The 15,358-nt window shown below is 41.2% G+C and overlaps 1 protein-coding gene across 1 annotated transcript in view; it reads left to right on the top strand.

Moving 5' to 3' along the window:
• The window catches only part of RASA3 (RAS p21 protein activator 3), a 92,671-nt gene that overhangs the window by 29,066 nt on the left and 48,247 nt on the right, over positions 1-15,358 (top strand). The window contains exon 4 of the mRNA XM_035894394.1: positions 6,017-6,093. Within this exon, the coding sequence (XP_035750287.1) occupies positions 6,017-6,093 (77 nt within the window). The remainder of the gene's footprint in view (positions 1-6,016; positions 6,094-15,358) is intronic.

Below are 15,358 nucleotides of genomic sequence, written 5' to 3'. Positions count from 1 at the left end.
TGCATCAAAGTATTTGAGAGGAAAACATGACTAATTATAAGGATTTTGACCATATGGAGGTATTCTTCCTTTATAGAAACAGGAAGGCTGACATTGTGCCATTTGAAGATGTTTGCCAGTTACTGAGCAATGCTGACATGCTTGCACATACAGAGACCAAGCAGACATCAGTTCTTCTTTGCCTAGCATTTATGAATCCATGCAGTGCTCGTTAGAGCTGTTGCACTTTCTGCAGTGATAGACTGGATTTTGTTCCAGATTCTTGCGTGCCACACTGCAGTCCAGCAGGCAGGCTGTGATCTGGAGCATGATCCTTAGACCTTTCCCAGTCGCCTGCCGCCCTCTGCTAAAGGAAGGAGCAGCTGTTACAGCAGCAAATGTAGACAGCAAACAAACTCTTCCTCCTGCTCTCAAACCTGCTGTTAGGCTGTGACCTTATGTGGGGATGCTGATAATACTTTAGGGCTGGATTTACCTAAAGCAGTAGCTGCACCCTTGGTCTTTCCTCTTCCGCTCCCTTATGGACAGCATTTAGTGGACCCTTAGAGTCTGGGTCAGTTTTATTGTTTACTTTTAAGCTTTACCAGTGACATCTCAGAAAGTTGCCTAAGTAGACAGGATCTGTCTTAATAACATTTGCTATATCCCAAAATAAAATTCGGAAAGACAGAAAGCAACTGCACAGACTAGCCCATAGTTTGGAATGGTCTTCCAGTCCTCCCTTCTCCAGACAACTTGCAGCAAGGGAAGGTAAACCAACACACCAGGGGTACCACAGTCCTAAATTTGAGATTCCAAAACAGCGAGGTGCTGGCATTAGTTCATGTCACTTGCTTAGCCTAGTCCTCTACTACAACCTGTCCCTGTTACATCTCTTCCCTCCTTCATCTTCAGAAGCTGGGGTGAGACTGCCCCTGCAGTCACTCTGTACCAGCACGAGGAAAAGAAAAGAGCTGAAGATGGGTCCCAATCCCTCTTTGCACACTCCTGAGCACTGGGCAGAGTTCAGCTGAGCTGCGGAGCTGATGAGGTTGAGGAACTGTGCTGGGATAAGTGTCCCCATGTGGGATAAAAGTTTGGAAAACTTTCATGCAGATACACTTCCACTGTGGAGGGGAAAGTCCCTAGCAAAATTGTGTAGGCTAGTGAGAAGTAGAACAGTGGGTGATCACAAACCTCTTATCCAGCAGGTTTAGTAGTAGACAAATAGCTTTTTTAGGAGTTTTTGTGATATCAGCTACTGTTCTTTTGTAGAATGGAGAGTTACAGTGCTGTGTGAGCCCCGTATATGAAAATGATTGACTTGATACTTAATATTTAAGTAAGCAGATTGTGCATTTTCTGGTTTTGTTTAAAACTAACAGTGAAGAGTTATTCTTTTCCTTTGATGTTTTTAAAAAGTGGAAGATTTCTAAAAACTGTTTCACAGTAACAAAAAGGATAGAGATCTGGTTGATACTTCCTTACAGATATGATGTAAGAGATTTGGGTAGATTTGGCTCCTGTCTTTTGAACTTAGGCAGACTGTCAGTCTTTTGTGCATTTATTACAGCCTCGGATGTAGAGCACAGAGGTTCCTAGTGTTTGCCAGTGTTTTTTTGCAAATCTTTCCCTGAAAAAAACAGATAGCATCTGTTTTGAGTTAATCAGATGTTGCATCTTAATCTACAGTCGTTGGATCATGTGGTGTGTGTCAGATTCCAGGCCAAAATGTGTGCACGTAGTTGCACTCAGAAATGGCTCCCAGTGGTGTCCTGGTAACTTTGCAAACACTGCCTCTGAGGCCCACCACTTGTTCAAGATGCTAAAAGTGCTTCATGCCAGGATGGCAGAACTTTGTCTTAAGAATAACTTTAGGATAATCTATGGTCATGTGTTTTCTTGTCTCCTTCAACGCACTGTGTTTTAAATTAAGCTGCAAATTTGCAACTGCTGGAAACATGATACAGGTAGGTAGCATTTGTATAATTTTACTTGCTTTACAACTGTTTTCTGGTGTTTCAATCCGCAGTAACTCACAGCTGCATTCCAAGGAGAAATGAGGTGGTTGGAGACAGGCTTTTCCTGTATCCTGTATAAAACCAGGACTTTTGAGTCTGCTTTTTCTTTTCTTCAAAAGCTTATGATCGGTTTCAGTTTGTTTTTCAGATTAACTGTGTGTATAGTTCTCCCTGATACCTGTTAGTGTTACGAGAATGTTAACAAGACTGGAACTTGATTCTATTATTTTTAGTAAAGGGGATATTTAACAAGCATAGTATAATTTTTTTTTTCCCCTCAGTAAGGTCCTTTAAAAGTTGTGTTTGTTACTGATTTCTTTTTGAATACTGTCTATGTCCCTACAAGAAATACAGTCTGCTGATGGCTTCTGTAATCAAGAACTGAAAAATGGAAGCCAGCTGGCCCCATTATGCGATCTTAGATGTGATTAGGAAGGACGTACGACCTATGAACCCACCCATCCATATCAGCTGGAGTTTATGAAAAAGGAAGCGTTCAGCAGTTGAGTTGGCACTCCTTCAGCTTGTTCCTTGAAAAGTCCTACCCTTCCAAATGTGAAGAGTATGCTAATGAGCATAACTGCTTTTCTAGGAACATCCTGAATTTTTTTTTATGGAAACGTTTTTAGTAATTAATGCATTCTACTTCAAAATTGTCAAACCTCCAGCTTCTTCTCTGAGTGTTTTTGCTGTGCTGAAGGAAAAAAAGCTTTATGGCTTTATGGCCTATGACTGATCCTAGACTCAATCCCTGGCTCCACAACAGGGATTCTGTGTGAGTAGGACCAAGCCACGGTGTTTCCGCTGTAAAGCAAGACAACGTATTTTTTTTTTTTAATCTGCTGCAGTATCTGGTCTTTCCTGCTTGTAAGTGCTGTCAGTAGCTGCACACCTAGTACAATTGGAGGCTCTTGTTATTATCACAGTAATTCTTTTAATAATAAAAATATGAATTTCTTTCTTATAAACTATCAATAAGTAAAGATACTGGCAACTCCCTGTTTCTCTGGTACATTTAATCCAGTATAGGTTGACCTGTTGGTTAGATTAACTGTTGATTTTATGATGCTGATTTATTGCATAGTCTTCTGTCTTCACTTTGAAAAGTGGATTATCTGGTATTTTGTAAACCCAGCTAATGCCATTGCTTAGGAATAAACTTATTCAGATGAATCCTTACCTTTTGCTTAATGGTATAATTGATTTGGGAAAAAGCATTCTCTTTATGTAGGAGTTATATTTTCTGTGAACTAAGTCTGCAAGTTATGTTACTGTAGCCTTTTTTTAATGTACTTGAGTTTTTAACTGGAAGTAAGGAGGTGTTCTGGGAATAGTTGTAGTGCTGCCGGTCCCATGACCTCTGTTTTGCTGTCCGAAGCTTTGAGTCACTTTTTGAACAGCTGACCATTTTCAAAGTCTTCACAAGAGAAAAATGAGAGCTACAAGAAAAAATGGCTCTCAGCCCAAAAGAGGCAGCACTATATTTTTGTGCTTAATATAGCTGGGAAAATGTGTGAAGTACTGCTGACTTAAAAAGGGTTTTTGCAGCTTAATTTCTAAAATAAGGAGCTTCCATCTTGCTCAATCTGTGTGAGATTGAGCAAATAGGAAGTGTAAGTTTGCATTCAGGCTCATCTAAGTGCATTGAAGCATTCTTTCTTTCCTGAGAGAGGTCAGTCTTGCCTTTGTTTAAGACCAACAGAAATACTTCTATAAAAACATTATCTTACCTTCTTTGTATTTTTCTACAAAGGGGTATTTTCTCTAGAGTTTCTAAATCTCTGTTCCTGTCTCTTAATTTCTTCAAAATTTGTATTAGTGTTGATTTCTCTAGAAAAGACAACATGCAGGATATCAACAAAGATAGCAGCAGTGTTTTTTACAGGTTCATGATACAAATTTGTTTTCCAAAGACTCGTGGTTTAGCTTCTGTGATAAAATATGTGACCAGTGGAAGCAAGAACACTGAAGAGTAAGGGAAAACATAGTAAAACTAAAGCCAGAAAACCATCCTGCTTAACCAGAGTTCTTAGCTGGCTGTGTGCCTAGCCCTTGTTATGCATGGGTACGATGGACACTGCAGTGGTAGTGAGTCTAGAAGTAGCTTTACACATTTGTGCAGAGAAGTCCATGAGGACAGACTTCAGTTTGGAAGAAAATGACAGATGTTGACATTTACGTACACTAACAGGGTGAAGGGGGATACCCGTCTTGCTGAAAGAGACCTGAAGAATCAGGAGTCTGATGGCCAAATGCAACATTTGAGTTTTGCATTATTGGGTTTTTTCTATTATTTTGTTTAAAATGGTGCAAAAGACACCTGGCAGGAGCCATCTTTTTAAACTCCCACAGATGTTTGAGACCTTCCCTGTTCAAAATGCCAGCAAGCTGCTGTGATGCCCCTGCAACATGAGCTTTTATGCAGCTTGGAGAGGTTGTCTGTCTTGTTTTCTGGATGAACACCAGAATCATCTGCCGCATGTACTCAAAAGGCCTGCGTTCCGGCCCTTGGACAGGAAAAACCGCTACTGAGTCAGAATACTCAAGGTATAAGTAGGTGTATAGATATGTAGGTATATAGATAGAGGTTTGAGGAGTGAAAGTGTGAAATGCAAGGAAGCGTGAAGCATACATTCAAGGTAGTGCAGAAAGAATGGAACTGAGAAAGGTGTTTACAAGGAAGTGGGGAGAACGACTGTAGCAGTAAGAAACAGAATATCTCATCGGCTTCTTCAGGACAGGTATTTAGGCACTGACTTCAGTGTTTGTTTATACTGCTAAATATAAGAGGACCAGGGAATGACCTTGAACTGGACTTCTGCATGTCCAGGCTGCTTAATTGTTATTGTGCTCCCTGCTCTGCTTTGGACTGCTTTCACCAGCTTTTGTCCAGACAAATCTGCTGTGGAGAAAGTAGATCTTAGCAGTGCAGGTGCAACTTAAGGGCAGGGTTTGATCTTCACTCTCCTCTGTTACACAGGGTAGACATCCTCATAAAGCAGGAGGTTGCTGTAACTAGTCAGAAGAGACAGGGAAGTCTCTGGCAGGAGTTTTGGTCATGTGCAAAAAGAGGAAAGGTGAAATCTGGAAGATCTTATGAAAGGGGTGGCAACAGACTTTTGTATGAGTTGAGGTAGATCTGAGTCAAAGATGGCACTCACATTAGAGCTCTGACTAACTAGCAGGGTGGATTTTAGGGTCCTTTGGTAAAAAGGGTGGAGAGGAGGTGGTTATGAACGTGAGTGACTCAATTTTGACCACGATAATTTGCAGAAGATGATCAGGCAGTGTTGGCGTGTCAGAATAGGTCAAAACCAAAATGTATTTTGCATTTAAGAGTGGTGCCAAGTTTTTTGCCAGTGGGAGTGGATGCTCATGTTTTGAAATGCTATAGAGTTAATAAGAGGAATGCAGTTTGTATTAATGATTGCCTTTATTTTCTTAGTATATTTGAGCATAACCCATGGCCCAGATCATAATAAAGATAATGTGATGGTAAGGAGTTGAAGACTCTGTAAAGTAGATGCTGTGAATGCTAGCAACATGGTTGAATTTTTTTTTAGTTGCCCAATGTAGTTCTACCGAAACTTGTCTCACAGTTTGTATTATTTCATAATTTTTATTTTTCTAATGTTTAGAACGTGTTAATTTGTAACACTGCTGTGATATCTCTTCAATGATTGTGTTGCAGATCTTTGCTTAATATTTAAAATGCTAAATATAGATGAAGCTCCAACACAATATTTTTGTGTCAGACCACAGACCCTCCATATCCCTCAATTAGTAAAACAGACAAAGATAAAATAATGGCGGGAATTATGCACTGAAATTTAGTGAAATGGCTACTAATCTGGATTCTCTGGCAGCTGAAATACTTTAGCTATACAGATATTACTTATCTTTAAACTTCTCCTGGAATTACTTGCATTAACTGACTTGCTTTGTTTTAAGTTGGAATGGTGTGGCTGGCTATGCATAAAACTCACTTTTTGTATGGTGTTTTTGGTGTGTTTCAGGGGAAGGTCCACCTCGAGCTGAGACTGAGTGAAGTCATAACAGACACTGGTGTCGTCTGCCATAAGCTTGCAACACGGTAGGATTTGTAACTGCAGAGTTATGGAAACACACTGATTATAGATGGTGTGTAATGCTTCATTCAAAAATAGTTGGAAGAATCAAAACATTGATTGAACATTGAATGTTGTTAATCAGTGATATCCTTATGAATTTATAGGATGTGAGATTTTTTCCATTTTCTCTTCTTCTCTCCACGTAATCTACATAATTTTCTTCCTAATAGTCTTAAATATTAATAAATCACATATCCAGTTTAGTCATGGCATAAATACTAAAGACATCAAAGTACAATATTAATGTCCTGATTTGTACTGAGGACGTTACCAGCTAAGCAAATTTCTAGCACCACTTGTGTGGTGACAGAGTGTTACAGAGCTGATGTGACAAACAAGTCTGCCGTCAGTTATTAAAGCAGTCTCAGAATTAGCCATCCAATTTCACTCAGACAAATTGAAACCTAGAAGCCACAGGACTCAGACGGGAGTCAAGATTTTGTCATCCTCTGAGGAGTCGTCTGGAAGGCCATTGTTCTCTTAACCACATCAAAGCCTTTCACGTGGCTACTTCAGGAGCAGTGGCAGAGCTGGTTGGCTTCTGTCAGGTATCTGCTTTGTATTCTCTTGTCTGGCAGAAGAGCTGTCAAAATCAGAGTGTTGTCATCGTACACGTCTAGCTATTTGGCAATTGTGTCAATAGAAAAAATACTTTGCTAGGAAAGTTCTGACCAGCCCTATTTTCGGACCATGATTTGACATCATTTTGTTACTGCCTGGCTAAAGCTTTGTTAACAAGCTGTCGTGATAGTCTTGACATCTAGGACCTGTTAACAAATGCAGGTAAGCCATGTGGTTGACCTGCATCCTTCTAGGTACACTGTTGATATGAGGATCTGCTGGGGTATGTTGCATGCCTTTGCATATGCCCTCTACCCATCCGGGCCCTACCAGAGCTCTGCAAGTGGGTACATTTGAAATCTTTCTCTCCACAGTCTGCTGTGATGAGGCAGCGTGAGTAACAGGCATAGTCTGGTGGAAGTTGCTGTGTAGGCTCTGAGCTCCGGTGAACTTGCTAACCAGGGCACAATGCTACTGGAACATAGCTGTACCTCTTTCAGAACAAAAGTTGCTATGTCAGCATAGCTGTGCACCACCTGGAGGGCCAAGCCTTCCTCTAACTACTACCTGAGGACTCTCATTGTGTCATTTTCCATTGTGCAATCTGAATATGACCAAGTGATGATGATCACACGTGTTCTGAGAAACCAGGGTTCAAACCTGGATCTGCCAAGTCCTAGGCTGGCATCTTTTGTTGGAGTGTTATTTATATTACCATAGGTCCTAGGGCTTTGCAGGAAAGGAGGAAATAGAAGGTGTGAAAAGGCAGTTTCTTGTCTTTCTACCCCTGTATCTCTGCCGCGTGAGAAGGTATATGTGTGTGGGACACACAGGACAGTGGGCTTATCACTAAGCTCAGAGCAGACCTGGAGGGGAGGATACTGTGCTTAGAAAGGGAAAAGCGACACAGTTGTCCTGAGTACCAGATTTTTTTGCTTTGGCCTTTCTGGAAGCATGTAGTACGCTGTGATACAGCCACAAAGGCCTCTGTCCATATCCTTCAAACCCTAATTGTGGGTTAAGACCCTGTGATGTCTGGCATTCTGCAAGCATAAATTAACTGGAACATCCTTCCACTCTCACCATGGTCTGTTTTGAATAGTTAGGTGATATACAGAGGACCTTCAGAAGTATGTTTTGTTCTGAGAGAGCATGCTGTGCCACAGCCAGCTTGCTTTCAAAAGGTTTTGTCTTCAGTTAAATGAGACCTGGTAACATTATAGTACCAATGGATTTTTCAGAGAAATTCCTGAAATGCTAGAAATGGGTGTCTGAAAAGGTCCTTCTTAACATGTAATACATTCAGCTTCTTGGTTCATGAAAAGCAGTAAGGCAATGACAACTTTAACAGTACGGCAGCATGTAGCATGTTTTTCTACCTTTCTATTCATTTGACCAGATGGGTTTTAAATCTTCATTCAGATTTTTGCCTATATGGCGTTGATTTTTGAAGACTATTTCATTCACTTTCTACAATGCAGAGAAAATACTTGATTGGCTTGCGACGCATTCTGTAACCATGATTTGCAAGTATTGTTCAGTAAATACAATGTATTAGCTTAAATGCATAGAAAAATCCTGAGGTTTTAACCACTGAATTGTAATGTTCAGAGTTTATCTTGATTTAAATCCAGTCCTTGGCTCTAAAAATCAGAGCCCAAGCAAGCTCTTGTCTGCTGAACTGTCTGTCTTTTCCCATTGTCATCTCTTCTGTAGCTGACCTGGGCACTCTGTTTGGCTCTAGCTAGTTTCCATGGCTATTTGTTATTTGGGTGGTAAGTGAGAGTAGAGCTTAGCAGTTTAGATAAGGGTATTGGGAAATAAAACCATTTTGAGAATATGTAGTTCCGTTGGTGCAGATTTTCATGACAATGTGTCTTATGAGTGAGAAAGGGAATGATGAAGAAAGGTGAATGATTACACTGAGGGGGGGAAGGCACTTCAGAATGTAGTCCAGCATTTTCTTCATGCCGTGCTTTTTTGTTTTAGGAAGGTATACAGCAAGCTGGAGCTCTTAACATTTGATCCACAGATCTGAAACATTTCATCCACATGATCTGCAATCTTGCTCAGGTGTATTCATAGATAGTTTGGTTCTAGTGCTTACGCATGTAGGAAAAGAGTGTGGTAATTAAGCAATGTTCAACTAAACCTCTGTGTAGCTGGAATTTTCCACTGGGAAGAGCAGCAAAGTTAGGGGAAGCGGAAGCTTTGTCATAGGTAGCTCATGAGTGAAAAGCAGAGACTGGGGGTATTAGGGGAGTGCAGCTTCTGACTGAGTTTCGTGAAGATAACTGATCTTCTTGTGGACAGTTCATTAATTTGTTGCAGTGATCAAGGAATACGAGGCTGTAAAACCATGAGAGAGAACCTGGAATTGCTGCATCTTAAAAACAGACTGTTCTGATGAATCTAACACTTGACTTGTGAATTTCCTTGACTTCTTTTTTTGAGTTTAAAAAAAATGTATTTTTAAAAATTTTTTAATGGAGCTCCTAGCTACAAAGATAAACACAAGCCCTGCAAATGGCCTCATAGGTATAACTGGTTAAACAATTCAGGTTTGCAAGGAGAACAAAAGTTGCTTCCAGTGGGCAGCTGTTTAAAAACACTTTAGAGATGCATGCTTTTTTTAAGACCCAGAATAGTGCTTGTTTTCAAAGACATGTATGTAGGCTGAATGAAAGCTAGGCCTAATTAGGAAACTTTTTTACCTATCCAGACAATAAATAAAGATCAGTTTTCTTACAAGCTTACCCATTGGTTTTCACCAGCATGTCCTCTGGGCCTGTGTGCATTGCTGCCACCTCTGCATTCCAGAAAACCTCAAAAGCAGCTGGGGCCTTGCTGAGCCAGCCTGCAGGCCTGTGGAGCGTGTACATTGTGAACAGTCAGCTGGACGGGTGGGTGGGAAAATAGATCTAAATGGAAGGGCAAATTAAAATTATTAAGCGCTGAGCTCTTGAACATTTAGTAGATTATTTGAAAATGTAGAAGGCATGTGAGCTTTCTTAGCCTCTGCGGAGGAAGCAAAAAAATCAGTTTAAAAACCTGTTACCTAATAGCTTCTCCTTAGAAAGCATTCAATACTTTCATTTAGCCCTAAACCACTAAGCTGTTGTGCTTCATCAGAGCCCTTCAGAGGCCCTAGTCTCTACCAGCTGTTACAGCACAATCTCCTGGACTGAATCTCTGTAAAAAAGATTGTAAGAAGAAGCATTAGTGGATTTAAAAGTTACACTGACAGTACAGATACAGGCACCACACTCAGACTTCATGTGTCCCCCAGTGGCTCCCACTGTGAGAACTACAACCCTCACTTTTGCATGCTTCTTCTGGGAACACTTTGCTCCCTCTGTGGAACTGCTGCAAAACCTGATGGTCCTAGTGACTGGCTTGGACACAGTTGTCAGCTGGGTCTCCATAAGTATCTCACGTCCCTTTTACAGGACTCAGGCTGCAGGCTCTTGATGTGTCGTATGTTCATGTCATACAGAGAGAGCAGACCTACAGCCTGCTGAGCACAGACCTTTGCCCATGTGCATGTCAGATAAAAGACAACATGTATGGACTTTGTGACCTGGTACCTTCATGTAGCTGCATTTGTACTAACTACTGTTGTGCCATGTAGTGAGTCATCTTGAGTGCTAGGAAAAAGTAAGTCTTGTTCAGTAGGTTCTGGCTTCCCTGTTCCTCAGTCACAGACGATCTCATGTTGTCTTCCTCCACCCTGTTCACAGCCATAGCCTTCCTGACCTCTCTGCACAGACAGCTGCTGCTTGTTGTGGCTACCAACATCTGACCTCACCTTCCACTGGCTGTAAAGTGAAGGGCATCTCTCATTTGTCAAGTGGTTTGTGACCTGCCAGAAATCTGTCCATAATTTTATGAACATTTTAAGGTACTAAGGCCATGGAAGGAAGTAGCCAAGACTTTCCCATGTTTCATGCTGCTATGTCCATACTGCCCCTTTGTGCTGACACTTGGCTCCTGGCAGCTGCTTGAACAATGGTGTATTTTAATTTTTTTTTTTCCCCTCATGTTTTTCAAGCTGAATCATGCCTTAATCCTGTGCATCCTAGAAGCTACACTATTCTTTTTCTGTAATGCAGGGGAAGCAAAATGAGCAGCAGGGACCAGGGAAGGCTTTCTGTAGCCATGCCAGGTTCAAGTGTTTGAACTAAGTAATGAACAGAGTGTGTGTACCCATATTCCATGAATATATCTGAAAATGGCACGTGCTTCTCCCAAAATTTCTTCGGAGCCACCACTTTCCATATACAGATATCCTTCCTGCTTCACAACAGAAGTACTCAGAAAGAAGCCCTAGACCTTTTGTAAACCTTTCTTCCCCATCTTTTGAGCAGATTCTGTGCAGCACATTTGTGTTTAGCACAGAAAGGTGGTTCCCCAGAGGCTTTAAGGCCTCTGAGCTCGTCCAGACAACTTTCATCTTCCAGAGCAATGTAGGCTAGGATCAGCAGATACATGCGTTTGTATTTATTTAATAAAGAGGAGGGCTCCTGCAGATAGCTTTGTAGAAATCCATAGGCTTCGCTGTGGTTACTCTACCAGAGGCAACATTTAGAAGCAGTGTTCTGTATTTAGCAAGATGACATCTGTCTTCCAGCATGCCTGAAGGAACAGGGCACTGAACTCCTGTTGAAAGTCAGCGTGAGCTGGGAGCCTGGCTCCCTGATCTTCCTTTGAGAATTCCAGCATGTGTATGTAATTAGTCACATTTAAATGTCTGTATTTATTCAGTGTCCCCAGCTGCTCCTTCAAGTGCAGTCTTATGTCTTGTCTCTTAGGTTTAAAAAAGCTTGGAAACATCTGCTTTGGAGATCTCCCCCCTCCCCCTGCTCCTTTTATTCTCCTCCCCAGTAAATCTATATAGCGAAATAGTAATGTATGTGGTTTAGTAGCCGCTGCTGTCTTTCATATGTAGTAACACAGTTTGCCAGTAAGCGATTCATGAGTCTTCAAATACACTAGCAATGCTGAAATTTTATTTGATAAATGAAGCATTTGTAGCTCTGTTGTGGAAGACATGGCTGCTCTGCATTAATTTACGAATTAAACTTAAATGCCATGCAACTCTCTTGAGAGCTCTGCAAGATGTATTCTGACCATGTGGAACAAAGTTAAATGGACCATTTGCAAAAGAAAGCAGGAAAGGAAACAATAAGTAGATATGACATCCCTAAGATAAACACTTCAGGGGTCATTAAGAGAACAGTGACTGAGCTGTGGGCATTTAAGAGCTTTAAAAGCCCTTCTGAAGAGGAAGAAGGAGGTAAGGAGGAAGGTGTAATTTGTCAAGTGTGGTTAAAGCAGAAGGTCTCTGCCTAGGGGTGGGAGAACCGTGATGGTTCCCCAGCCTTCTCTGCCACGTGAATAGAGCACAGAGCATGCAGTGGACAGCATCTGACCTTCCTCTCTGATTGCGCAGATTATAGATTTGAATTTGCTTGTTTGTGAGCTTTGGAAAGTGGTGTGGGCAGCACGTTGCTCGCAGGTTGGTAGTCATTGCCCTAAATCAGTCTGACTTCATGTAACTGTTTAAAATTCTGTTATGCAATGTGGTGTTTCTAAGGTTAAGGTAAATGATGCTCAATTCTGAAAATTTTAGAGGGTCAGCATATATCAAGTCTAGTCAGAAGGGCTGAGATAATGGCCGTTCCTGCATGTGGATTAGCAATCTGCATCCTAATAATCTAAGAGTAAGAGGAAAACGTGATCCTGTCTTCTCTGGTAAAGGTTTGCTGTTGTCACCTGCAATTGCATTTGGACACACCTTGAAAAACTGCAGGAGTGCAGCTAGTCCTTCGATCATGGAATATATTTAAATGCTTTTGTGTAAAACTAAAATATGCAGGCATCATATTTAGGTCATCTGAGAATTTTCCTTTACCTAACTAGCTTGTTTCCTGCTTTTCTTATTTATGTTGGAGTTAATTTTCTTTCCTGTAGATAACGGTCTTCATCAAATCCCAGGAACAGGTAAAGAAACTGTCTGAATGGTTGGATTAAAGAGAGAACTTGGAAATGCATGGCTATATCGTGTCTATGATGCTCAAGACCAAATTTTGTCAGCTTTCTGTTGTGGCTCTATCTCTGATGCTGGTAAGAGTGGAAAGTGGGGAGTGCAGGAAGTGTAGCCAGCAAAGTTCCAGATAATGCTTTTTCTGTGCTGTTTTGTGGTGTATTTTTTTGCTGAATTCCATTTTAGCGCAGAAAACACTGGGACCTGTTACCTTGATGCAATTCCTTTAATCTCTCATAGTATTCCAGTCTTCTTTAATAGGTGATGGTGGTGGTGTGTGGACTCTGGTTACTTGTCAGTGGTGTAGAGCAGGATTGGCTCCTCTTTTGAGTGTGGTGTGCCATGCTGTATTTTCCTTTTCCAAATTGGAGCTGGTGTTCTGCAAAAAAAGTCAACAGCAACCAGGAGGTGCTCCCTCATGGAGGCAGTGTGCTGATGACACTATTTTGTTATTATGTGAGGCAGCAGTGCTCAGTCTCAGGATCTTTATGGTATGTTGGCCTGGTTCAAGGCTCCAGCTCCTGTTGAGTCTGGAAGTAGCCTGAGGCCAGACCTGGCAGTGGGTGCTCTTCCTGTGATGTTACAGCTCCTGGCGCTCTTTGACTACATTCAAAATGGGTCCCTGAGCCACCCTGCCTCTTGGGTTCGCTGCTTCCAGGTTTAGAGAACATACATTTATGTGTTGCTTTAGAAAAATTTCTACTCCGTTGCAGAGACATACAACATACAGCCAGCTTTGAACTCACTTCAGGGTCAAATGAAGCTTACTTTCCTGCCTGAAATATGAGCTGAATCAGTTAGGAAAAAAACCAAAACCGTATTGCTGACTACAAACAGGCCAGTTTAATGTATGCATCAATCAGGTCACCTCACAGTATTTTGAAAAATTTCTGCTTCTGTTTGCTGCTGGTAGGGAATGTTAATGAGGCCATAAAGTGGTTTCAAGGCTTCATCTTCAATAAACTCATGCATCCGTTAAAATGTGTCACAATCTCCTTTCTCTAGAGAGCGTACCCTGCATCAAGCTGTGCCTTTTCCTGCAGGATTGCATCTTGGTCATGCTTTTAATCTTGTATGTGTTTTATAACAAACTGGTGGGGAAAAATTGCTCAGAGATTAAATCACATAGTATCTGGTATTTTTACCATGTAGTGCTGCAATACTGCAGGTTTTGGGGAGAAGGGAGGGGAAGAGAGAAGGAATGGATATGTATCTCTGTCCAAGGCTTTAGCATAGTACATAGTTGTTTTTTTTTTCCTTCCTCCCAGCTCTGGTAGCACTAGGTGACACTGCCTGCCATCTAAGTTGTTCTCTCCCCTTTGCTCTTCCATCCCCGACAAAACTTCTCTTGACTCTTTTGTAGCCTAAATCAAGTTTAAATTACTCACTCTTCATCAAACCTCCCCATTTCTATAAATACTATCTCCTCCTGCTGCCAGGTTTCCCACTAAAGGAAGTTTCAGTTTTACCCTTCTTTGGTTTTGTATTCAGTGTTTCTTCAGTACTTCTGTTCATGAAATTTTTTATTTACTCAAATCACAAACATGTATCTTCTTATCGGTAATCCTGATCAAGAGCAACTTCTTCAGTTAGGCCCTTTGGCAACAGTCCACTTAGAGCAGAACGTCTTTTAAAGTGCTCGCCATTTTGAGATTGAATTGTCATCACATGACTCTGGAATACACATAAAACTGAGTTTGTAATTCAAGACTGAAATGTAACACAGAAGTCAGTCTGTTTCAACAGTAAGTGCCACTGTTTAAATAACGTGAGGGTACTTCCTGTTTTACACAGAGTAAACATGGTCTTGCATTATAAATGGAAGCAAACTATTCAGGCATAAATCCTTTTGATAAATGACTTAACTTCTAATTGTGCTTGAGGTCACAGTGTTAGGGTGGTTTGGGGGCATTCGAGAATATTCCTGTGATACCCGCATTTGTAGGAGGTGCCTGGATTTTGAGAACTGTGCACTGTTAGCACCTTGGATACGCTGACGGTACCCCAAATGTTGGCAGTTTTTACTTCACTGATGTCCTTTAAGGGTGATCAGCTGGAGCAGTTCAATTATGTTAGGAGGTAGGGGCCTATGAAAAATTAGTTAGCTGTCTTGCAACATCAACTGTATCAAAAGGCTCTTCAAAGTACACAATATTTAGCATAATACCAAGGTAAATTTATATGCTGTTTCATGCTGAACAAATGTTGGAATTCCTACAGCTTCTGTGGCAAGCACCATCCAAAACCAATGCTGGTGAAGCTTTTAAAGGAGCAATGCAATGGGACACAGCTTAGAAAACACCCTTTTCTCTGCAAGTTTTTTACCTACTGCTCCAAGGGCAACACTTGCCAAGGTGATATTTAGGTAGCAGAACAGGGAACTGAGGACATCAAAGTATGTCATCAAGGAATAGGTGAAGCTGGAGGGTAAAGGGGAAGTTGCAGTGCCCCAGGTGTTGAAGTTGGGTTTTTTTGCAAGTATGAGGAGAATAAAGATAGGGTACGCAGTGCATAGGAAATGCCCTTCATTAACTCTATTGTTCACAGAACTATTTGTTAAGAGGAAGTTATTGCAAGAAGTCTGACAGGGTATGTAGCAATAATGAGAAAGTATCCCTTTC

Source organism: Egretta garzetta, unplaced genomic scaffold (assembly GCF_000687185.1).
Source record: "Egretta garzetta isolate BGI_Z169 unplaced genomic scaffold, ASM68718v1 scaffold5, whole genome shotgun sequence".
Taxonomy (NCBI): domain Eukaryota; kingdom Metazoa; phylum Chordata; class Aves; order Pelecaniformes; family Ardeidae; genus Egretta; species Egretta garzetta.
This window is presented reverse-complemented; position numbering and strand designations above follow the sequence as displayed.